The sequence below is a fragment of the Copidosoma floridanum genome, unplaced genomic scaffold (assembly GCF_036245765.1).
Source record: "Copidosoma floridanum isolate Cflo_tuat_1 unplaced genomic scaffold, Cflo_Japanese_pri ptg000034l, whole genome shotgun sequence".
NCBI classification, from domain to species: domain Eukaryota; kingdom Metazoa; phylum Arthropoda; class Insecta; order Hymenoptera; family Encyrtidae; genus Copidosoma; species Copidosoma floridanum.
This window is the reverse complement of record NW_028321911.1, coordinates 5,597,933-5,624,533: the sequence shown is the minus strand read 5'-3', so window position 1 is coordinate 5,624,533 and position 26,601 is coordinate 5,597,933. Positions and strand designations below refer to the sequence as shown.

The following is a 26,601-nucleotide window of genomic DNA, read 5'->3' as shown; positions in this document are numbered from 1 at the left end:
TACAGCTGTCACCTAGAAATATTCTGCGTTGGATATTTATTTTAGTGTTAAACTAGTCAAAAAATATGTAAAAAATAAAGTTTGAGTCAATCTAAATACACTACTTATCTTAGTTTGGACCTATTATTCTGAATTATTGAATAAAAAAGTTGGTTTGTCTCTTGGAACCCCCAGTAGAAGTAAAACTTTGAACTCAAATGTTATGAAATTTGGTATGATAGATACTGAGAAAATGAGATAACACCTAATTTCAACAGGTCTTTAGGAATTCAGTATTCAAACAGTCAAAATTTAATTATTATCACCGATTAGAGCACGCACGTGCATAAAATATACATACTTATTCATGCTACTTATGTTACACGTGATTCGTGATTTTGAATACTTCCACGTTTGCCAAAATATATGTATGAATTTGGACCACATCTAATTAATGTATAAATTAGTTATAATATGTACAAATTGTTGGTCATAAAATACAGAAAGAAACAAAAATGCTCACCATAGTGCCCCGTAAAAAAGTGCTTTTCTCCAGTTAGGTCAATTTGTCTGTTACATTTAAAATTACCATTCATACATTTGATTTGACATACTATATGTACAATAAATTTGTGTGAGAATCATTGTATGTAACGAATTCAATTTTTTTTTAATTTTGGCTACCAAAAAAGTAAAATAATTTACTCTTCCTGATGGAGATTCAGAAAAACCATAGACATACAGCTACTTTCCATTGTAAAGTTGTAATTTCTCATTCAACTCGTTTTCTCTGATTATTTATTAATTAATATTAAAGCTCACCCGTGCTTATAACCAATCTCTACTTATTTTTAAATTAATAATAAAAATAATGGTTTTAGTCACGAGATAATTATTCTTATAACACATGATACAAAATAAAAAATAAATAAGTTAATAGGTAAGGTATGTAGGATGTAGCTTTTTGTTTGGGATAAGACTTTCAGTGTTTTGAGAATTTTGTGGTTGTATGTATAAAGCCACGTAACATATATTTTTGCACTTTAATAATTATTTTTTATACATAGAGTGATTATTAAAAGAAGTTATGTTGTGACAAAAATTTTTCCAAGAATTTATACATGTCCATATTGATTTTCAAACATGGCATACAAAAGAAAAACTTTTTTTAACTTATTGTTTTTAAGATAATGTCAAGAAAGAAAATAATTCAGGTTACATTTGTGCATAGTTAAGCCCCTCTATATTGGTACACCTAAATCATTTAAATCTCCTTTAGGACTCCCATAAAAATTGTTATTTTTAGCCAATTTGGCTTCCCTTCCGAGATACAGCGTTTTTTCTCATTTTCAAAGATAAGGTTATCGTATTTTACATATTTCATAACTTGTGCATGTTTTTGAACAGACATGTGTATAATAATCGAACATACAACACGTATAAATACGTATACAATATACATACGTATACTTTGCTTCTAGTATAGGTATGTACAATTGTATTTCTTTTCCTGCATCTTTTTTCTACACCTTTATCTCAGCTTAAGAAACCGCATGGCTTTAGTCGTAGCGTAGAAACATATATACCACATTTTTTTTTTATATGTGTACAATATATAGGTACAGTAGCAGCGTGAGGGGAAGAGAGCGGGTGGTACACATTCGAGAGAGAGAGAGAGAGAGAGAGAGAGACAGATTAGGAGAGAGTGTGTATGACAGGAGATTAAGGAGAGAGCTTGGGTCGCAGGGTGGGTGGCTACTTTTTTTTGTAAAGCATTTTTCCACATGTGGCTGTTCATGGCCCAACATAAAAAGTTTCACTTAAAAAGCTTTTTAGAAAATGTTATCCAGACTAATTAATGTGTTCACACGATCAACTTTAATATCGAGTTACTAATATTGCAAATGAAAATAGCTTATATCGCAGATAAAGACCATTTGATAACACACAAGGGAACAGACTAATCTACCAAAAATATCAAGGTCAGTGAGTGCTCAAATAGATAAGCTAGTAGTCTAGCTCTTTTAAGTATCAGCTACATTGACGTTATGTCAACGGTCACCAAGCGCCCTTCGACACATCAGGGTGTACCATCAACTTCCAATGAACCAAAGAAAACTTAACCTTCTAGCAATACTGCACGTATACAGAAAAAAGACTTTGGCTTTAGACTCAAATGACGTTGTTAAAGAATTTATTTCTAAAATTTCCAGAAGGTGTAATGTATTAAAAGTTGTGTGAATATTTTAAGTTGCTCACACTGAACTGTTAGTGTACCTTATAAACTTACTGTAATAATTCATAAAACATTTCTCTTTGCTACTTATGCAACTGTTAACTTTGTTTTTAAACTAAAGTGAATAAGAGAAGAGAATACAAAGATAGAGTAGGGTGCTAATGACCTTTGAAGTGCACCCCCTTCCCTGTCCTAAATTACATTGCCATGACTCTTATTTAATATACAAAATCTTTTCTGTTGAATAGTCTCAGCCTGCTATTCAGCATACAGTGCCATAGATAGAAACTCTTTACTTTTTATTTGTTACTATAAAACTTTTAAACCAAAAAGCTATGTATATATAAACTTTATCTGTTTATTTCAGAACAGATTGTCAGCCACAAGGAGAAATAGCAGGAAGAAAGGGAGCCATAGCATATTGTTTAGATCAGTGCTTAGTATATCTAAGTAAATGTCCAGCTAACAAGTGCCATTGCTTTTGATTTTAAATTGATTAAGAAAGTGGAAGGAAAACACAGATAAATTTTTGCAATCTTAAAAGGATCGTAATGTTCAATTACTTTTCGAAAAGAAAAACTTTAACTTAAGTGTGCTGTATAATAATAATTAGCAATCGTTAAAGACATTATTTTTATTAATAAATTTATACTAGATGTTGATAGTCACGAGAAACCATGGAATTTTTAACTACAGTACATGTTTTATAATCATGGTAGAAACTAAATTTATTTTTTATTACAGAATAAATAGATTTGACGGAAACGATACAATCGTCTTATAAACAATGTAACAAAAATGAACTTACCAATGTAGGATTCAATAATTTGCACGTGGCCTTTTTTAGTTCAGCAAATTACATCTACCAATATTTCAACACTATTTTGATGTCGTCCTTATGGCTTAACTATACGAGTATGGTGATAACAGGTAATCATCATATGCACAGTGCCTAAAGTGCAGTAAGATTAATTGTTGGATACTGTAGTCATACAAGTCAGTAAGCTTAACAAAAGAAATTAAACTTTGCAAACCTAAAACTAAAGAAGAGTTAATATTGAGACACATAATAATTACATAGGTAATTTCCTATAATCTATGTATTACTATGGATCCAATATATTTTTTCTTAAATTAATTGACGATTTCTCACTGTAATATTAAAAAGCATTAAATTCCTTACGATACGGAAAAAACCAGCGTGTGAGACTTGGAGTCCTGCGGTAAGAACAAAGTTCTCGCTTGTATGTAGAAATCACATGTATTCTGTAAAATGCAAGGTTCGCAAATACATCTAAGTTCAAAATGTTTTTTTTACTGTGTGTTACTGCGGTAAATATCTTTCCTGTTGATTTGTCATGTATAAAAGCCTCGAGAACCCATCAGCCAGATAGCATTAGTTTTTTTTCCCTACTGAATTTTAATTGTAATGGCTCATTAAAAGTGATACTTATTGATAATATAGTATGTCATTTAGTTAAAAAAAATAAAATACAAATAATAGAATACGCAAGAATTAATTTGTTAAAACATCTATAAAAAAATTTGTATTGGAAATCTGAACATATCACGTGACTTTCTTGATGTATACAGCCAAGTCTTAATATATATAGGTGGGGTAAATTAACACAGGCCTTATAAGGACAGGTCCATTCTTATTTTTTTTACGCCTGAAACGATTGTAATACTATAAAAGCTGGAAAATAACATCTCTTTAAGAGAATAATGGTATTGTAACTAACTTTTTTCCCAACTCAATTATTATAAGAGACTTGAAACCTTACTTTAAAAGTGAGAAACGCATGTATAAAAGTTATGTTTATAAACATATACATAAGCAGTGGTGAAAGGGATGTGTACAGGTTAACGTGTATTTCTCACTTTGAGAGAAAGGTTTTAAGTTTCATATAACGATTGAGTTATGAAAAAAATTAGATACAATACCCTTATTCCCTAAAGAAGATATTATTCACCAGCTTTTATAGTATTACAACTGTTTCCGGCGTAAAAAAAAAAAAAAAAACAGATTTGTTCCTATAAGGCCTGTGTTAATTTATCCTGACTTGGTTACGTACATCGCGAAAGTCACGTGATGTTTTGAGATCCCAATACCGTTTATCAAAATCAGTTCCCTTGCTCATTTCTCTCCCAGTGAGTGCACAGACGTATATGCGTATTGCGTTACACTGTTTACGCAGCAAAGTGAGGGTGTCAACATACTTACACACATTTAATCTCCTGAAACACATATTTGTGGGTCACTTAGTATGTTTGTAAAAGCATATTCAATGCTTGCTAACTCTATTTATTTTTTGAAATTGAATATTAAAATTTGCCATTAATTCCCTACTGGTTATGTGGTTCATCAGAACTACTCTTTGTTTTCTCTCCCTATAAGTGGGCACTTGATTCTAACGCTTTCTGGCTGATGGATCCCTGCACTGGTAGACTCTCTCTTCCTCTCTTGCTCTGTATTGCCCCTGCTACCCAGTGTTTCCCCTGTCCCCTAAGAGTGCATGGATGTTTCCTTAACATTTTGGCTGACGGATCCCTGTTCCCCACCATCCTTGTCAACGGGAAGTATATGTCCCATCGTAACCCGCAATGAAGAGCTTCCTTCTAAACATTTAAAGTGAAAACTACACAAATTTTTACAGCAATAAGGCACTCTCAAAGTTAAACATTAAATTATTTAAGTCAACTTTCAGATGGATGTATACTTATAAGTCACGAAACATCTAATTATCACTTTTCAAATGAAACTAACTACAAACGGATGTATATTACCAAAAGAGAAAAGATGACTGGTGATAATTTCTCATTTTCTTCGACACTGTTTGTGCTCTGATTTTCCCGATCATTGCGGCCTTTTTACCACTGCTTGCAGCTGCTATGTGGTGGCTAGGGAATGGCTATTAAAAGAGTGGGATGTCCAAAAAGAGAAAGAGATAATCCAGCTTACACACTGTATCGTTTGTTCCAATATATGTCAATGTTTGTTTGGAAAGCTAGATGTAACTATGTATGCTTTCCTCATTCTAACATGAGTCTTATTAACAGCATCGACAAGCCAGTACTAAATGATATACACAATATACATATGCAAGCATAGATATAAGTGGTACCCCATTTACACATATAAAGGGAGAGAGAGTGAATGACAAAAAAAAGTAAAAGAGAGAGAGAGAGAGAGAAAATATATACTCTATTAGTTCTTATAATCGTGATTTACAGGGTTTAATAATGATTTTACTTAATTGACTTAGTTGCTATTTTTTCTGATAAGTAAGCATAATCCAGTGAATAAGCGAAAAAAACTTTAAAATCTAGAAAAAGGGGAAAATACAACCAATATGAATAGGACCTTTTAGATTTTGTTTCCAGAACCTTCAGGAACATTTATCACTCTTAACCTATTCTGGTGAATACAAATTTTAAAAAGTAAGACAGTTTTCACTCCTTATAGGCACCTCAAAAAAGTGACGTGTGACGTGGTAAAAAATTTCGTAAAATTGATATTCAGTCTCCAAAATGGTCTCTCGGGGGTTTTTTAGGTCACTGAACACAATTATAACGATGGCGATAATCTTTTAGGTACCTGGTGCCCAGGGTGGAGTGTATTAACATTATCTCTTGAGGTTTTATGAAAATAAAATATTCTTTATGGAAATTTGTAACGTAGAGGGTTGAGGCTCGTTACTCGGGAGTTTTGAGAATTGCTTATAATGATTATGGTAAGGGCGATGATCTCCGAGGTGCCTGGTGCCCAGAGTGGACAGTATTAACGTCATCTCTTGGAGTTCTATGGCAGAAAAACTGCATAGTACAAAATTATTCGTGAATTATAGAAAAATATCTATATTTGTAATTGTGCATTGATATCAAATGTTATAGGTTCGTATACAGATAGCTAATAAACGCGTGTCAATCTGTACTTAAACAATCAATCTGCACAAGCTGCTTATTATAATAATTTAAGTATTCTTTTAACTGATAAGCGATTCAAATAGTTTTGTAACCAAATATCAACTTATAGACTACATTCCTTGTGTCGCTCGTTTTCCTTGTTTTTTGAAAAATAAGTAGGATTTCACTTTTTGGGTAAGCCAGTCAGGTATGTTAGTTGACTAGGATTCAAAAATAACATTAAAGTTTTTAACTTTGGGAGATTAAAGCTTTTGACTATAATTCACTAGCAGGCCCCCGTCTTGGTTCTGCCTAAGACTCACTGAATGAAATATCGTAGTGTGTTGACATGTAATGTGAAACGTTTTTGGTTAAAATTGTACATCTATTACTGACACTTCTCAGAAAAAAAAATTTTTATATTAAAAAGGTGTGTGTTTAGAATCTACACAATTTACTTGGTCAGATGATAAGCTGTAAAGAGTGAAAAAAAATATGATTATGTGAAAAAGTACCGTGCGTTCCTTATGCCATCAAATAATTGTTGTCCCTAAAGGGCCGTTGATTTCTAGTTTCTCCTGTTTAATCAACGAAAAGGGCTATTTTTTAAAGCTGTAAAGACTTAAAACTTACAAAAAATTTATAATTAAATAATTTTTCTTATATTCTACAACTTTATTACCAGAGCAACAAACTTCTGATGCTGAATTTCTTCACTTTTTATCGCCACACTAAATACAAGTACATATTCTTCCTATTAACAAATATATAAATATAAGATTTAAGTGATTACAGTGAAGTTCATAATATAAAGTTGATCTCTCATTTAATAAATTTTTATCTATCAATTTAAATGCTGCTACTTTAATCTTGATGAATATTCTGCGTCAGCTTCATAACAGCTTAAATTGTATACATTTGATAAATTTGAAGTTTTCCTTTCAATTCGCCTGCATGTAACTTTGGCATAGTTAAGACTCTTCTGAGCCCTAAAGGCTGTTTTTGGTCAACTTTTTTACGTTGTTACACATTTGTCATCAAGATACTTCCACGTCCAAATGGGAGATCGGTTCATGATGCTTACCTGTTGGAGACTGTCTAATTTGCTAAAGTTTATTTTTTCTTCATAGCTCTTAGGTTCACCCAGCAAAGAGGATCTGTGATTCCTGATTCAATGCTTTGAGTCAAGAGGGTATTATTGGGTCGTCGATCGTCCGGGTTCTCAGCCTTGCGCAAACAACTATGCTCGTGGTGTTTGCCAGTGAATGACTTTCTTAGTTCAATAGTCACTGGCTTCATATAGTTTTTTAGTCAACTTATCCTTACTGTAAATAGTAGTAAAAATGTGTATGTTGTTAAAGTGGCGTAACCTTATGTGTCTATTAAAAGAACTGATGATACTGATGGTTAAGTAAAAAACGTAAGTCCTTATAATGGCCCCGAAAAGGGCCAGTGGTGAAATTTTCAGTTATTCTTTATTATTATTCTTGATGATGGAAATCCAGCGGCGGGTAGCTTGACTCTCATCCTTGGAGTCTCTGTGTAAGGAGACTGTACTGAAGGAAGGAACGCTGCTGACTAATAAATATCTCGTTGTCTAGTCATTCCCTAAATAACCAAACTTTTATCGTTAGTCAGGAAAGTGAATTTGGAGAATAACTTATCTGGGTATGACATTAGAATGACCATTGAAATGAAGGCCGTTGTGGCTGACCAAGATTTTCAGGGTCGTTTTTCCTGTCTTACTGTTGTAGCAGAATGTGCTTTGGTAGCTCTAGGAGATTGTGCTCTGGCTAGATATGTCTCTTGGTATTTTGCAGGAGACATAAGCGTTTATAACACCTCTCTGTTGGTGGCACTCATTAATCTTGATGGTTTGGGATGGAGTTTGACGTAAGTTGCATGCTTGATAAGTAACAGTGTTGTTGGTAGCCAGAATACTTACCTTCGTCTCTATACTCCGTGCTCTGCGGATTATCAACTGTGGTGTTTTATTTTAAAGTCAGGGATATGATAATCATACTTATCTTATTCTATTGCAGGTAGCTTAGATGTTACTTCTACGCCACCTACCAGATTCTGCTAAACTGAAATTGTAAGCTAGCATGTTCTTACAAAAATTTGAGCTTATTTTTTGGTATTGTGAATAATGACTTAAGACCATTCAAGAGGTGTCGAACACCAGTATGCAAAGTTTGAAGGAGATCAGTTGAGTAGTTCTTGGGGTTAGCGATTGTAACGGTTTTAATGGCTTTGCTTTGTATATTAGTAAGATAAAAGCCATTTTTATTCCTCAATCAGGCGCCATAAACATTACTTTAAATATTAGGAAAAGGTTATTAGAACATATGGAGCCTAAAATTACAACAATTAACAAAGAGTGGAAACGTTATTAAATTATATAGCACATGGAATGTAACAAATTTTATTTGCTGGTAGCACACACTATACACTAATGAATAAAATGTTATTATGATACTTTTGTTTGTATTTAGTAACCAAATTGATAAAAAAATATTTCACTGCATCAACTGACTTAACAAATTCGTCAAACATTTTCAGCTTAAATAGAAGCGGTAAATATTGATAGTAATAGTAATACTTCTTTATCATAAACATACCAACACGATTCTTAAGCTTCTTTCTCAGTACTTGTGATACATTTTGTAATTTTTCTGAGTCTTAGGTTATTTCCTCATAGTACTAACTAATTAACAACATGTCAACGAATAGACTGTTGTGTAGCGAAGATCTTAATATAAGATTTTTATGCCTCTAGTTCAATACTCATAAAAATATCATCAAGATTCATAAGATCTTTGAAACTCTATAAAGTGTTTGACTAATTGTCTTTGTATCACATAGCTTATTTTCCAAGACGAATATTACAAATCTATTTAATGTATTTGAAAAAGAATTATATTGGCTTTCGTAAAATAATAAAAAGGGGCTCCAAGCATGTACTTTCAGAAATCATCCAAGCCTTAATCCATCGTAGATCATAAAGAACAAAATCCAAAGAGTCTCCATGTCATATATTAAGAAAATACCATTGTGCTTATAGCCTCTCGTCTCTGTATAGTCAATGGCTTGAAGGATTTCCTAATATCATGCTTTCGAATCAAGAAAAAGTTTGATTTTGTCCCCACAGAATTTTTTCAGAAATACAGGAACAATAGTTTCATTTAAATTAAAAATCAGCTTTATTTATTTTTAAGCAATCTAAAAAAAATAACATTTTTAAGTTAAATTATTTGCATATAGTTCCACTTTTATTTTTCTTAGAAAAATTTTATAATGATGAACGTTTTTATCATAAAATTTACTATAAAATAGATACTTGTGCAAATCCATTATTTACTGTTAATAACACATTAATGTCAAGAACGTTAGAAAAAAACTTTTTTCTACCGAAAAACTTTCGATTGACTAAAAAGAAACCCCCCATGTTAGCTTGAACGTCATCGTATAAGAATGTGAGCATAAAGTTGCACAACAAAAAAATGTTTGGGGAATCACTTAACAATTGTTAGTTTTTTGTTGATTAGTTTTTGAAAGTAATACCGATACAGTGCCAAAATTGGTAGTTGAGCATGTTCGATGTATAGTACGATGTTTGTAACTGTATAATCATCTACAACAACTCATTTAAATTCGACCACGAGCCATAGTTCGTATTTTTTTCCAAACATACTGTAACTGGTTGGCCACCTAGTTGCAAAAGAGAGGCACAGATGGAAGCGTCGAGCTGCCACTAATTGTTATAATAGGATTTTCTTGATCCTTTTCAGCTCACCTTTTGATGAAATTGATAAAGTGCTCGATAGTGTGATGCAGAGATACATAAAGATAATGTATGAATTTTTCTGTAAAAAAAATTTAATTATTAGTTTATTATTGCAAAAAAACTGAATTTCTTGTACTTTGACTTTAGAGTAAACTAGAGCGTTTATTTTTTTTTTTTAGTATTGTAATATGTATGGCAAATGTAATAACATTTAATGGGAAAAAGTATGCAAAATTAGTTGAGATATTTTTTAAGTTGCAAAAAAATTTCTTGTTGAAAAAAAAGTCAGATTGTACAAAAAATAATTTATCATTGCTGACATTTAATACAAAGTATTAACCAAAGCAAGATTCCGAAAAACATACTTTAAAATTTGTAATAATACTTTAAAGTTCTACTTTGAAAATTTAAATAACAAGAAGCTAATAATTATTTTGCAATCTTATAAATAGCTTTTTGTTGTGCAACTTTATATCTGTATTCTCTTAAGGTTGTATTTAAACTCAAATGATAGCTTTTTTACGTCGATTGGAAGTTTTGCAGTACAAACAATTTTGTAACGCTTTTTTAACATTAACGTGTTATTAACAATAAATAATGGATTTGTAGAAGTATCAATTTTGTAAAAAATCTTATGGCAAAGAGACTGACGGTCGAAAAATTTATCTGAGAGCAATAAAAAAAAAAAAAATATTAAAAAAACAAAATGAAAATTTGGTATTTTTTCAGACATTGTTCGATAAGTTATTGAAGCTACTTTTCCATTCGGATGAAGCCATTTTTTGTGTATTCTTGGAAAATTTTCTAAGGAATAAACAATTCTTGCTCTACTTGTAAACATACAGCTGAGTCAGATTTTTTCGTCTCTGGGCATTATATTATCAATGGTATTACAAAAGACGTCTCTGAGACGTTTTTAAGATGTCTCTGTTAACGGTACAAAAAGCGTGCTAACGACGTAGCTGTCAACGTCACTGTTAGATTTTTATTCATGCCTTGTTAATTACTTATAAAATAAGATAAAGATTTTTTTTTGTAGTCTTCAACATGTGTATTTTTCTTCTTGTACTAAAGAAATGATGTAATGTATTTTTTATAGAAGTATCGTGTACTAGACAGGTGTTTAATCCTATAATATTTTATACAGCAAACAATAATAAAAAGTGCTCTTTTATTTATTCCCACAAAAATTTCTATAAAAACTTTTACGATGATGTTACGAACGAATTTGAGAAAAAAGTTTTTTTATGTGAAGAAAAATTTCTTATAATTTATATTATAAGTATTCCACAAGTACCTGGCAAATACCCATCAAGTGCTTACCAAAAACCTACCAAGTTTCTACTTTTAAAAAGCCAAGTAAGTTCTTGTTATGTGATGATTCTGTAGTATTTTTATTAGAGCTAAAATGAGACTCAGGGAAAGTTTTGGTAAAGTACTAGTATAGATTAATGCTTTCGTAAGTTTTTGTTATCTGCAATTTAAATTATTAATAAACAATTTAATCAAGTCATGTCCAGTTCTTTTACAAGTTTGCAGTAAATCTCTGGTCTCTTTGATAGCTGAATCGTGAAAGGGGTACGTTTTCGTAGCATCTTGATTAATGGTTAGTGTCAATTATTTAACACAAAGCAAGTATTAATATATAATTTGAACGGTTACGTGTTTTAATTTTTTTTCGATATTTCACTTATGCCCCCATACGACCGGTCGCATAATGTTTGTATTGGAGAACAACTAAATAACTTTAAACCATTATTATTGATAATTTTTACTTTTTAAATTGTATGGAAATATTTCTTCATATCGACTTCTTGTTCATTTCTGATTTATTGTGGGGGACTAGCCACCCTCAAACATAGATATGCATGTATCCAATTTGAGTAACAAGAATGTATGTAGCATTATTATAAGATAATTAAGCCTAAAATACAACTATCTTGTAAGCTTCTATGTCTACCGACACCCTTATTCATTGTGAGTTACACTAAAATCTGTCAATTACTCGAGCCACCTTATCAAAGCCGCCGACGCCACTGCTTCTCTGGAGGGTGTAGCAAACCCGTGTCAGGTCATGTTGATTAGTTTGGCTAGGAAGCTCTGCTTTTCAAAGTGCTGTCTTACATTTTATGATACCATAATAAATACCAAAGTTATATCTACCCATTTCATTATTACTTTTTTTGTATTACACCTTTGATAAGATATACTAGTCTGGCTAAACGGGTGCTAAAGAGGCTATTGTAGTCTTCTAGTTTTCCTCGTTTACCAATGACTTCTCTCTCGTGTTACTTAGGTAGAAAGTGGATGTCCGAGACATTGTGAACGGGAGCTGTCCTCTTAGTAAGGCAGCTGGTAAGCTAGCAGATCTTCAGGACAGTACGAATTAAAGCAATCCTAGGGCATTCATGAATAACTACATTCAAAGATTTCATAACAGAGTAGATAAATTAATACATAATAATATCAATTAACCCGAGACGTTGTACATTATGAGTAAGAGACATTGTGAATTGGACTACGTCCCTACACGCTTTTACTTAGATGTCTCGTGATACATGTTGAGTATACTACTAACCCATCTTTGTACCTAAGAGTTTTCATTGTCTCCTATCCATTCCTCAAAGGTCGATCCCAGAAATACTAAAATGTATGAATATATGAGGTCACGTGGCAAAACTCTTTAGTAAAAGTATACCATAGTTGAAAATGAATATATCTATCTATCATTACTACCCTTACATTATGATGCAAAACTACTAAAAAACATATCTTAAGTGCTATCTATTATTAAAACACTGATCATGAAGCTATGAGCAAACAAAATTTCCTCATATTTTTCTCAACATCCATATAATCTGTGCAATTAATAATAATGATAAGCAAATACAATATTTCTTCTTATTTTAACGTATTTACAGTCAAATATTTAATAAACTTATGTATATTACAACAATATTGACTTGTATAGTTATAATAAATATGTACAAAAATAAAATTTAACCCATTCCTATCTTACATGGTGTAGTATATGTAAAGAGCACCTGGCAGTAGCTGTAGCAAGTGTCAGCCCTTTAAAAAGCGAGCAACGGCAAGCTCAAGTCTCTACATATTTTGAGTATGACTATATGCAAAGCCAGATGTAGTCACCTTGCTATCACTCTGTACATAAATATAGTGGCTATTATAAGTAATATTAAATGTATGCTTCAAACTAGCGTGCTCAATCAGTTATTTAAATATATTGTATTAAGAACGAGGAATAATGGTACAGTTTTTTTTTTTACTTGAATGTTGCTACATAGTTTCCGCTAAGATGATGTACAGCATATAACAGTGTATGAGTAAAGCACACACGTGCAGCGGGTCATTGCTTGCTGTATAGTTTTTTTTTGTAATAGTGACAAGAGGTTATAAGTGTATTAACTGTGCGGAAAGCAAAAGCTTATTTCTAGTGAATTTACAAGAATCAAAAGGTATAACAGCAATCAATTTAAAGATAAATAATAAAATTGACTAGTTAAACATAGAACTCAAAGCAATGACAAGGTGAGGCATAGCTAGAACCATGGAAACATTTAACGACAAGAAAGACAACTGGGAGCTGTGGATTGAGCGATTAGAGCTCTACGTCAAATGCTAATGCAATAAACAAAACAAAGAAGGTAGTTTTATTCTTGACATTGCTTTGTAAACAAGGTTACATCTTATTAAAAAATCTATGCATACCAGAAAAGCTGGCTGAGAAAGATTGAAAGGCATTTGTGGATTTAATTAAAAAATATTTTCAGGCAGCACCTAGTAAAATAACCGAGGGCTTTGAGTTTTAGAAGAGGTAACAAAAAAAAGGACTAGTTAATTTATGTCTAAAAATAGAACAATTAGTAGAGCATTTTAATTTAACAGCAAAGCTTAATAATTGTCTGCATGATCAATTCATATAAAGTAATGTAATGTGATTCTACTAACGAAATTCTCTATCATCATAAAAGGTTGACCTTTATTCTGACAGTGAACAAATCTTTGGCCATGGAAGAAGTCATTCACAATTCAGCCAATATGCTACCAAAGAGAAACTTTGTTAACCCTGTAAAGTCAACTAAGCCTCAGAAAAAAACAAACAAAGGCGGAATAGATTGAAATTAACAATTGTTCAAGGGAGCTCAAGTTCCAGTATGGTAAACCAGCAAGCGTCAGGCATCGAGTGCTTTAGTTGTGGATGTATGGATTGTACATACTTAAAATGTAGACACCATGAGTATGTATGTTGTATATGTAATCGAGTAAGTCACTTGGCTTGCATTGTGAAGTTGATTGCAACAACATTTAATTTAGATAGAGCTGCTTGAGTATCAAGGAAAACCGATATTATGTACAGGATGATCCATGAAGTAAAATTAAGGATGATGTAAGTGATCACTTGTATTTAAATTCGAACTATATTGATGCTAATTTTAAATTCTTTACGGTGACTTTGAATATCAAGACTGTTATAATTAAATCCAAAATTATCAAATTTCCGGTGATTTCAGTGGTATCTAAATATTTTTATTCAAAAAATAAGACTTACCATTGCAAGCTAATCTCATTCTCACGCTAGTTTAAGACTTTTACAAGCATGGTGATCAGCCAATAGGTACCGTGAATGAGATTGTCACTCTAAAAGAAAATGTTTTTAGATCTTACCCATTCGTACTGCCAGAAATAAGTGATCGATTATAGGTAAAGATTAATTTAAAAAATTGAGTGTGATTGAAAAACATAGTAACTAAAGTGATACTTTTATAAATAAAATTAGTGAATTATCGATGAATTCAGAGTTTTTAGAATCCTTTTTCCAAAAAGGTAAGATAATATTATTTTAAAAAGTTAAGAATGTTATTGAAAAAAGTTGTCACACCAGTTTCCAAATAAACTTGGACCATACCCAATGCAATAAGGGGATTATAAGTGATTACATGGGCGCAAAGTGTTACCCGAAAGTGTTGAGCGACAGTTGCACTTTGTGCCCGTGGTAAGAAAATATCATTTATCACTCAACTTTCCTATATTATCCTGCGCAAAATAATGCAGTGAAAAACGCTGTTAAAACATTTAGAAATAAATAAAAGTTGCTTGTAAAAACAACATCTAATGGTGGTACTATGATATTTTGTAGCTGTTTAAAAAACAAATCAACGTCTCGGCTATTTGGATAACATCCTAGCTCTTATCAGGTTCAAAAATCTATATGTAATAAAACTTCTTTACAATATAAATTTTACTACAATGAACGCAAATTCAGTTGAGTGTATGACATACCTTTGATTCTTGCGAAAGAGATGTAAAATTATAATGCAGTCAGAGTTTAAAGTTAAGCGGCTTATACCCTCTGCACATACACAAAAGTTGTTTTTGTTTCAAGGCAACAAATAACAAAAAAAGCGTTGCGTGAAATCTTTTTGATTATTAATTCATTTTACACATTACATACAAGTTTCTTTGTCAGGGCTACTAATTGACAAAAAATCATGAAATGGATTTAATTTTTTTTAAATTACGAATAGCGCTTTCGATAGTAATTGGATAAGAGGCTTACAAAAAATATGTTTCAGAAAACAGGGATATTAGTTTTTGAATCAATAAGGGTTACGACAAAAAATGAAAGGTATGGTCATTAAGCGGGTAATGAGATTTGAGGAAAAAAAACTATACTTACGTGTACTGTAGAAACACAGGATAAATTAATCTAGAAAAAATATGTAAATCATCTCAATTCCTCAATCTTTCATCCAAAGGTATTTCTGCTGCATCAGCTAGTGATTATTTTATTGTGACTTGAACAAGTACAGTTAAGTAACCATCCAAAAAAAACCATCGTTGTAAGTTCTAAAGGGCCAACTAAATAAAGCATGAATGTGTCCAGAAAAGCGGGACCACTGAACGATATTAAGCCACTCAGGTGTTCTCAGCGTGAACGCAAGCCCGTCTCTCGATGGAGTTCTAACGAAAGTAAGTTGATATAATATTTTTCCTTAAGGACTGAAGGATTGTAGTATATTAAACTAGCACTATGTAGTTGATGTAGCGAGCGTCGGCCCTGTTATGGTTGAGAAATAGCAAACGCAAGTCTGTGCGCATTCCAAGTACGACTGTTTAAAGCCAGGCATAGCCATCTGGCCATCACTCTGTATATAAATATATTTTCCTAATATAATTAACTATAAATGTGTGCCTCAAACTAGCATTTTTACTTCTAAGCCTTAATACATACTTCACAGAAGTATTTCGTTTGCTCTTAGGTCCCTTTTGCTCTCTTCACTCCTTGTACTCTTGTTACAAACTAAGATTCTTATTTCCCTACTCTCCAAATATTTTTTATTTTGTTGCTTTCTATTCATTGCTTCATACACTTTCCCTCCATAGAGTCTATATCTTTTACTACTATCTTACTTAATTACATAATATTAAAAATTTTGCTAGCTCTTAGGGCCATTATCCTTTGTTGCCTCTCAAATTTTAATAGATTATAATAGTTCTTATGGCTTAGTAGATCTCATGACTTCTTATTATATTATATAAAATTAAATAATACAACGAGATGTATGCTGCATAACAATTTAGATATGTAAACGTGTTATCAGTATCTTAGGAACAGCTCGTATTGTTTTGGTACGATCATAACGCATTTAATTTCTTATGACTTATCAAAACTAGTATTTGGCTGACTTTGGGTATAAGTTTCTATAAAATGTATACCTTTTTAATATAAAAATATATAACTGCCCATAAAAATGTCTAAAAACTTTTTTTTATAAAGTATAACCAATTTTGTTTACAATTATGTCGCTGAGATTCACTTATACTTATAATAAAATAAAGGACAAAAGTAAATGGTCTTCTATTGTAGATAAATAGTCACAAGAATGAATTTTACGTATTTCAATTCATTTTTAGAATATATGGTTGATTCCTAATATAATCAATGTGATTGCTACACTTTACTTGAACTCTAATTAAATTTTCTAATTCTGTAATTTTTTGTTCTGTATAAAATAATATCAACTAACTATTATTGTTTGCTCTTACAGGTATTAAATTGGCAATAAAATGCTAAGGTTTATCGTAATAAAATTACACATTTGTGACCATAACTGTTAGCTAGAGTTTGTTTGAAATTAAAAAATTAACTCTAGCATACTTTTTTTTGTAGCATGAAATATTATATTATATACTTAGTATTTGTCACTTCCAAACCCATAATTTCGTACAATAATGATAAAAAGTGCATGCTTAGCGATCTTAAAACATCAAGCTGTTTACATGCTTCTTTAAACGTATAACGTGTAACTTACTTCTTTTCAAACAAGCTACCGTAGCAAAACTTGAACTACTAGCGCAACCTCCTAACAATCTTACAGAGCCCTTATCTTACAACATCCATTAACACTTGTACATGCAAGAATGTAAATAATCAACGATCTTAACATTTCTAACTGCGTATATCTGCAAGAAATATCATACAAAATTTTGACAACAACTTGTACTTAATGCACAATCAGAGAGATCAGCATTTTTAACCATTAACTACTGTGTATTGATTGCACCATGACTGTGCTCGTGTTAATCGTGAGTAATTAGGTTAAACTCTGATTGGTCGTTCATACCCATAACCTGTTGTATTCTTCTAAAATTTTAGAGTGTAAGCACTTTCTGCACACACCAACCCTTACCTTTTCTCTTTTATCAAGTACTCTAAAGTTACTATGAAGGTTATAGAGTGAGTTCTGTTGCGTCTTTTAAGTAGATGTAAGACTTAATTTGGTAATTAAGCTACATGTTTAAAGTATGCATTTCAAATAAATGTAAAACTTCGTTCGGTGACTTCGATTGTGTGAGAAATGCTTGAGCAAACCAGGGTACTTAGACTCACCTAAAGGGTGAGTAAAAAATGAACAAAAAAGAAAGGATGGTCAGTTTGTGTTTTGTGACGTTAAAAGTAGTAGCTTCAGTACTGTCATTGCGTTGAGTACTCTCGCGAAGAATGAGAATCATCGTTGTGATCAGTCGTCTAAGATCGTGCGACTACGTGCGCGCAAGCAGTGACCTTAGCAGGGATTTTATTTACCTTTATTTAATTCATTCAATCATTGGATACAACATATTTTGTTTGTTAATGAAATTTATTTTATCAATTTAAAAATTTTAAGATTTAAAATTCTAGTTGATAGAACCATAGTCTTAGCTTTGATGAATAAGTTTAATGTCTAGCTAAAATTAAAAAGGTAACGTTAGACAAAAACCTTAACAAGAACGTGAGATAAAGAGATGAATAAAGTATCCATTTATAAGATTTTAATTGAAACAGTAGGCCGACGACAGGTTGGCGTACGGTACACCAACACCACGTCATACATATCTTTCGTTGAAACCTAACTCCAGAACAACGCGTCAACTACTTATATAAAAAGAAAACAGTAAGTGGGAGAAAATAAGGCCTTTGAAACGACGGCTGGTTCCTGATAAAGAAAAAAAAATAAATTTATTTGTTTGTAGGATGAATCTACGAGCTTCACTCTTCACATAAAAGTTTAGGTGTAACAATAGTATTTTTTATCTCCAAAGTTCTACTTACGTTAAATAAATAATAAATACACATAGTAGCAAACTTTTTTTTTACTTTTTGGGCCGTTTTTTTTTTTCTTTGACTATAAAGTATTTCTGAAATGTTACTTATACCCTCGAAAACTTTTTTTTGGGTAGTTCTATTCACCATTTTATTCGGATAGTTAGTGTGCACTTAGTAAGCAATGTTTAGTTCGCATGTGGTACGTATTCAATGAAGGTAATCACAAAAAATCTCTCGGACTTAGTGCTAGCCCTGGCAACATTTGCCACGAAGTACGAAAACTACTGTTGTGTTTTACAATAAATCCTTCTAATTTATTTCCAAGCCAAATTCTGTTGCGTAAATTGGAATACTCAAAAGTTAATTTTAGCTTTTGTCTTTGTTGAGCTTTTGTCTATATTTGATTGCAAAGTCTTCCAGTAACTTTGGAATTAATAGTAGGGTTTTAAACATACGTAGAGCAATTGATTCAACAAAATAGTTATACGTAGTTTAAAAAATACTAATATTTTGGCCACAATTTATCTAATATTAGATTCAGTAAAACTAAAATAACACTTTCTTTGAACACAAATAAGTCATTAGGTAATACAATGCATTTAGATGTCATTCAATAAAATAAGTTTCTTACACTTTCTTGGCTTTGATGCTGAAATTAAATGTCAATGTCACTTTGACTCACCACAACAAAAAGTTAACTTATCTGCTCTTAATAAATAGAATAACACTTTAACCCTTTTAAGTAGTTTATGACGTGATTTTCGTATATTTTTTTCACTTTACATCGATAAAAAGCTAGTTTTTTTGTTTAACTTCTATTCCCATTTGAAAATAAAATGATCTCTATAAATTATGAATAAAAAATCAAACATTCATAGCTTCTCAGCATAAGAATTATATGTCACGCTGTGTGTGCATGTGTGTACGTGTATTTCGTAGCTTCGAGGTCGATATTTTACGTACACAATCACTTATGCATCAAGTGCCTCGTATACGTCATTATCGCATGCATAAGTATAACAACGTCCTTACTGTAAGTACAAAGTTGCCTCACATTATGCTAATATATAACGTGGCCAGCATTGTTGTTTCAATGCTTGTATATACTTTTACGGACGTGGTCCAGCGTGGCCAGTCTACGCCCGTGGCTTGCGCGTTTAGCGCGAGCTCAGCGCTTTTCAGCCGAGCGCCCGAGCACTTGGCACCAGCCAGATCGTAAGGCCGAGTCAGCACACAGGTCTAATGCTCAGGTAAGCCCTGGGTATTAGGTGATGTTTCTCCGAATTCCTTAGAAATTTGGAGGAGGAGCTAGGGCCTGAGAACAGTGGTCATTCCACAACAGTGGACGGTAGTCAGAATTTGATAGTGCTTCTAGGCAGTTGTAGTGCTTCCTCGCGATCTACTCGAAAAAACGGGATACAAACCAATAACCGTCTCTACCATCGTTTGTCGGAAACCTTCTGTAACAATACGTTATATGTTAAAATTTTTAAACTAATTGTATTGTATATATGACTAAATTAATTTATTGGCACGTGGATTGTCGAATTCAAGGAATGCATGCTGATTTTTAAATTGTTATTCAGAAATTGACTCATTATATTCAAAACTAATTTGTAAAATAAGTGAAAAATTCACCGGCAACATTATTTAACTTCTGAGTTATACTTAAAGTTGTATTAAGTATCATTTCTACTGCTGACGCAAACCAATATCATTAATAATAAAAGAATTCAGCCGCACTCATCAGTAAAATCCAATTGGTACTGTTGTATTATTATTTTTTAATGTACAAAATTAAAACATAAACCATTATTGTAACAACATACTGTTTCGCCGTTTTGTAGTCAATGCAGCTTTTCAAGAATATCGCTCGTTGGTTGACTTAATTCAATTGGAGGCCTCTTTTACTCGCATTAATGTTATAAAAACGCTTAATCAAAAAGGATAATAGTTCTCTTTACGTGTGTTACCTGTCCCATCAGGATTTAGTTTATTCTTGATTCTGGCATCCCGTGAGTACATTCAACACGCAAGACACAACGTATTGCTCGAGGCAACTTGGATATACTACACAGACACTAATAGACTCAGACTATGTTAAGGAGTAATAAACACTGAAAGAGGCCTGATGAAACTGGCTTGGCAACTGAAAAAAAGCATAAGCCTAATTAACTTCTATTCTAGCCATAAATTTATTCGTATAGTGTGAGAAGCTCCTGAAATGTATCTGCAAAAAACATTAAAAAACTTTATAGCAGTAGTATACGGCAAACCATCAGTGAAAGATGTGAGTATATTATGAGTATTATAAATAATACTTAACCTTGCTTGTGTCACCGAAGAAACTCAGTTTATGTGAATGACCGTTTTTAATTCGGCCAAGTGAGAAGATGAAATAAGTTACTTTATTTACATTAATTTAATTAAAACTTTTTATTTAAAGTAATAGAGAAAGTAAGGCTCAAGAGCTGAATAGAAGGTTACCCACCAATGACATTGTTTAAAAACGGTTAAGTCTTAACATAATGAATAAGTGAGCATGTCTCAAAATTTTAAGAAAAACCTGTTCATATACTATTCCAGTTTATTCTAATTTTCAAATGTTTTACAATTATTTAACGGCACTATCTTATAGTGTGCAAAAATCAAGCATTAAAACACGTACCTTCTCATGACGCATACTTGACTCCCTCAAAGGACTTTTTACAAGACGTATGAAATAAATGATCTTTTATAACAGCCACATAAGAACCTACGTATCCTTGCTCAGTTGTTTTTAGACTCAAAATCAAAGCCAAAACAAAGTTTTATAGGTTCTACTTTTAACTTAGTCGATCAGTTAAAAAACCTCTAGTAACAAGAATCTCCCCTCCCCTCCCAATCGTATCACGAATACATGGTAGAACTTTCAAATACTATGGCGCGATTTATCGCAAAATGAACGATTTTTCACTTTGACTGGCGACAAAAAATTTTCAATGGCGACTTGCGATAATTTGTGCGATAATGCATAATCCTCAAAGTCGCTATCGCCATGGCAATTAATAAAAAAATTTTAGTTACGGAGCAATTCCATAATTTGAAAATACCGTATGATAATGTAGTAAATGCCTACATCATCATACCACCGTGGTTGTCTGTGGGCTCTTGCGAACATATAACTATAGCTATAGTATTATTAGTATATACCACATTCTTCAAGTTCAATCTTTTTCTTGTATGCCAACGGCTGATTATGTGACTTACATACTTACTCTTTCTTATCTCTTCCTTTCCATTTTTTTATTAGTACCCCTTAATAGTATCCTCTTTAACTTTATTGTGTATGCCAACAAGTAATGCTGTAATTGAAAGAATGTTCTCTACTATGAATTGTACAAGAACTAAAATTCGTTACAAAATGTTATTAAAGTTATTGAAAGCAATCATGAAAATAAAAATTCATTTCTATGCGATTGGGAAATGCTGCAAAAACTTTGAAGTCAGTGATCAAATGTTAAATGATTTCACTTCTTCCATCATTTATCGTTCTGTTACAAGCTCGAGGGAAGCTGAAATAAGCAACAATAACTTGAAAATAAGGAAATCGAAGTGATGGAAATACTGTAACATTCCATGTATCAGTTTGACAGAAAAGTTTTTAAATTAATTGATTCAATAACATACGTAAAAAGTATTTATATTATCAATTTTATGTACAATAAAGCATACTAAAACAGTAACATTGTGTATTTAAGATAAACTAAAAATTTTTCTTGTTGAACATTTTACACGAATTATTTTTATCTGCTAGAAATTAAATGTTGTATTGTGTGTGTATGTCTGCATGTGTGTCTGTGTGTTATAATATGTGATAGTTAATTATCAACCTTAAAACTCAAAACTTCAAGAATATTTAGTATTTACCAATTTTATTTCTTATTTTGATAAAATTAAAAGAATATTTCACACTTGCGCACTTTGATGTTCGCACACTAGCGACTTTGTGCGATTTTTGTTCTAATAGATGGTGACAAGAACATAAATCATCTGGCAACCCTGGCAAAGATGAGTAGAGAGATTGCTAACGCCAATGCTACGATGCGAGATGACTTTTTGGAAGTGATCGGAGCGCCCAGCCGTGGCCAGCCATCAAACCGGGCGTATCGGACAGCGTGCGCGTACGAGAAGAAAAGTTGATTCACGTGGAAATGGTCATATAAAGCACATTTTGGAGAGATGTGGAAGGGGTATACCGAATGTATGTCTACGAGAAGAGGAGTGGAAATGTTAAATTATAATGTATAAATTATTTAATGTATAAATAATACTTACATCTTAAAAAATAAATTGTATTATTATGAAATTGCGAAATGGCCTTGCCAACGAGAAGTATGAACTTACTAAATTATTAAATAGATTTAGTATAAAAAACATATTTATTTAAGCGTATCAAAAAAAAAAAAAAGTTGGCAACATTATTTATAAATTTAAATAAAACGTAAATAAGAGAAATTTAACCTGAACGATGAACTGCAGGAAAAAAAAAATTCTACAGAAAGTTGGAATCGATCCTGTGATAGCAAAACAATTCGAGCGGCGGCTGAACCATCAAGTAACTTAGCTACCGAAACTTTGGTCCTTAGAAATCTAAAAGCCACTTATATTCATTAATAACCTTCGGAGCTTGTCCTACAGTTGATAACAATTATGAGAAAAAATAATAAATTAGGGATTATAACTGAACTGCCATCCTTAAAAAAATAGCTGAACATTTTCTCAAAATAATACTGAATTTCAACATAAGTATTAAAAGTAGGAGAAAAAGAAAAAAGAGCGAGAGCAAAAATCAGTTTAATATATACCTATACGATATAAGTACTCGGTTGCGGTCAAAAAAGAAGAACTCGTGTCGTCGCTTGCTTTAGCTGTGCGTTCAGATATAGAGCTGTAGTCAACATTTCCACATCTCTTCTCGTAGAAACACCTTCGGTATACCCCTTCCACGTCTCTCCAAAATATGCGCCTATATGACCATTTCCACGCGAATCCACTCCTCTTCTCGTGAGCAGACGCTGTCCAATACGAGTCCTGAGATGTGCGCCCGGTTCGACGGCTGGCCGCGGCGGGGCACTCCAATCAGGGCCAAAAAGTCGTCTCGCATCGTAGCATTGGCGTTAGCTATCTTTTTACTCATCGCTGACCCTGGTCATGATATGCAATCCTAAATAGTGTGTTATATTATCATGGCTTTACTTTTCTGAGAACTTTACTACGTGCCAATGTACTATCTTTATTCTTATAATTTCACTTAAGGCTATCCTAACCATCGACAGACCTTTTTTTAGTACGACAACTAAAACTTGTATAATCAAGAACAGTATAATCAATTTATCATTAAAAACAATATGACTTTCACCCTTACTATCGGAAAGCAAAAACAACACTCGCTGTTTAGTCGTAATTGCGAGTTTGAATCCGATCATGCATTCAAAATCAATTATGACAATGAAATGCTATAGAACTTTTTGATCAAGTACAATAGAAAATTCGTCAGTGGTTAATTTATGCCATAAAACATTTTGAGACGATTAGACAATATTTATAATACATAAAAGTGGGAAGTTAATGTCATTAGTAATAATGCATTAAAGAACGGTACAGAAATGAGTTTTTACAGAAAAGCAATTAAATTAAAAGGAAGAGCTCCAAAGTGGAGAAATATTTTAGGTACTGTTACTGTTAACTTATAAGATACAGATCACATATTTGACATTATCAACCCGAAATTGCCAATAAATAATGTGTGCATTTTAGTAGATCTGTTTTTCATCGAACAACATGCCAGAATCAAAATAGTTCAAACGCATAAGTAGTTAAAAAGATTGCAATTAAATCTGTACGTTTTTAAGAAGCAAAATTGAATTCATAAAATAAATTAAAAAACAAAAAAAAAGGTGACACATACTATTATACAAGTACTACGGATACATTTATGTGTGATTGTCCATGCATGCACGCGTTTTTCGATGCATCAGGGTATTTTACTTGAGTATTTTTTCCACGGACTTCTCTTCCAGAAATAAGTGGTTACAGCAAAGCAATTTAATTAAAAGGAAGAGCTCCAAAGTGGATAATCATTTTAGATACTGTTACTGTTAACTTATAAGATACAGATCACATATTTGACATTATCAACCCAAAATTGCCAATAAATAATGTGTGCATTTTAGTAGATCTGTTTTTCATCAAACAAAATGCCAGAATCAAAATAGTTCAAACGCATAAGTAGTAAAAAGATTTCAATTGAATATGTACGTTATTAAGAAACAAAATTAAATTCATAAAATAAATTAAAAAACAAGAAAAAAAAGGTGACACATACTTGTATACAAGTACTACGAATATATTTATGTGTGATTGTCCATGCATGCACGCGTTTTTCGATGCATCAGGATATTTTACTTAAGTATTTTTTCCATGGACTTCTCTTCGTGTGGGTGTATACTGGTTACCAGTTAGAATAAGTAATAGCTGCACTTTTGGTGCATGCGTATGTATACATTTATGCACATATCGGCTGAACTATGAATGTCAGTGTATCATATACATATAAGTAGTATAAAAGCCAGCTTGAAAAGCTGCTCGCCAGTCAGCAGCAGCAGCACTGTACTGTATATGTATAAGTAAAATTTACAGCCGCTGGAAGAATCAGAGGAAGACCGCGCATAACCATGTCACAAAATTATGTCAGTTTTAAGAAAGTTACTCCCTAAGCCGAAATTCCGACCGTCTTATGAAAAGTTTTGCTTATAAAAACCTAACAATACACAATTAAAAGGACCTAAGGGTATAAAAGGTTAACAAGACGAATTATATGCTCTTATAATATGTTGCGTAGGCGACGGTTTTAAACTCTGAATTTTTGAAAAAAATAATGCATTAAAAAATGATGATATTAAATGATTGTGTATGTTTGCGTCGCAAAGAGAGTAAGACCCCAGGGGTCAGGTGTCGCTCTCTTAATTATCACTTACGTAATTGAAGTTAAATAAAACGCTTACGGCTATCAAGTCAATAAAAAACAGCATGGACAGGAAAAAGCCTTTTGGCAAAAAACCTGGTTTATCTGAGTGAAAAAATTACATTTTGATTATGAATAATAATAGTGATAAACTTTAATAGTATGTGATGAAAGAGAATAAGTCAAATGATGCGTAAGTTATTTAAGAATACCTTTTGGTTGGGTTGTAGACCAAACTCTTTCCCAAGGGGGAAGGTCGATCAAGGCGAGCCGTTGCTCTAAGATTAGGGATTGCTGGATAGGCAGATCCGCGTTTTCGTCGTCACGAAAATGTTGTGTCTAGGAATAGACGTTTTTGAGGCACCGTGGGTAACCAGAAAATCAAAAAAATGTAAGGGTTATAACAATCGAGCTTTTTGTGGGTTAGAAGAGACAGATAAGTCAGCTTGAACATCTCAAAAAAAATGAACGAGAGTGCACACATAAATTTTTTACTAACCTTTTTTCACAGTCTGAATATAGCTTATAACAAAAAATCAACGCGTCTGACGAACTCAACTGTTTCTACTGATCCCCAAAACATACTCCCCCGTGGTCGCAAAACGGAACGAAGAGCGAGATAAATATTGTACCTCAAATATGGTGTTATAAAGGTAAGATTATAATGTGTAATCAGGTGTACTTGTGAGTAACTAATTGAACACTTATATTTATTTTAACAACAAATTAGTTAATTGATGGCATTGCAAATACTATTGTACAAAATACTTTAAAACATGATTAATGAAAGAAAACGAGATTTCTTGAAAACAATGACTAATAACAAAATTGGTATTGAAATTTCAATGCTTAAAGACAAATGTTTGAAAGATTGAGGCAAAAATTCATACTTAAGGCAAAAAATAAACTTATAAAAATGCTAATAAGATTCAGCAACTTCTTTGTCTGGCAATGGACAAAGATCCGTGATATTTCTCTTATGAATTCCGTTCTTTGTTTTAGTTGAAGCTACACGCACCACACCATCGTCTCCAGGGAATCTCAACAACCACGCGCAGCCTCCAATCAGAGCAGGTGAT

General features: G+C 32.3%; 1 protein-coding gene across 2 annotated transcripts in view; it reads left to right on the top strand.

Moving 5' to 3' along the window:
• The window catches only part of LOC106647071 (uncharacterized), a 1,322,627-nt gene that overhangs the window by 914,791 nt on the left and 381,235 nt on the right, over window positions 1-26,601 (top strand). Inside the window, exon 8 of one of the 2 annotated variants that reach the window (XM_089597594.1) lies at window positions 2,583-2,722. The exons of the other annotated variant lie outside the window; for it this stretch is intronic. Coding sequence (XP_089453720.1) covers window positions 2,583-2,700 — 118 coding nt within the window. The 3' untranslated portion in view covers window positions 2,701-2,722. Of the gene's footprint in view, window positions 1-2,582; window positions 2,723-26,601 lie in introns of those variants that run through there. 2 annotated transcript variants of the gene reach the window in all.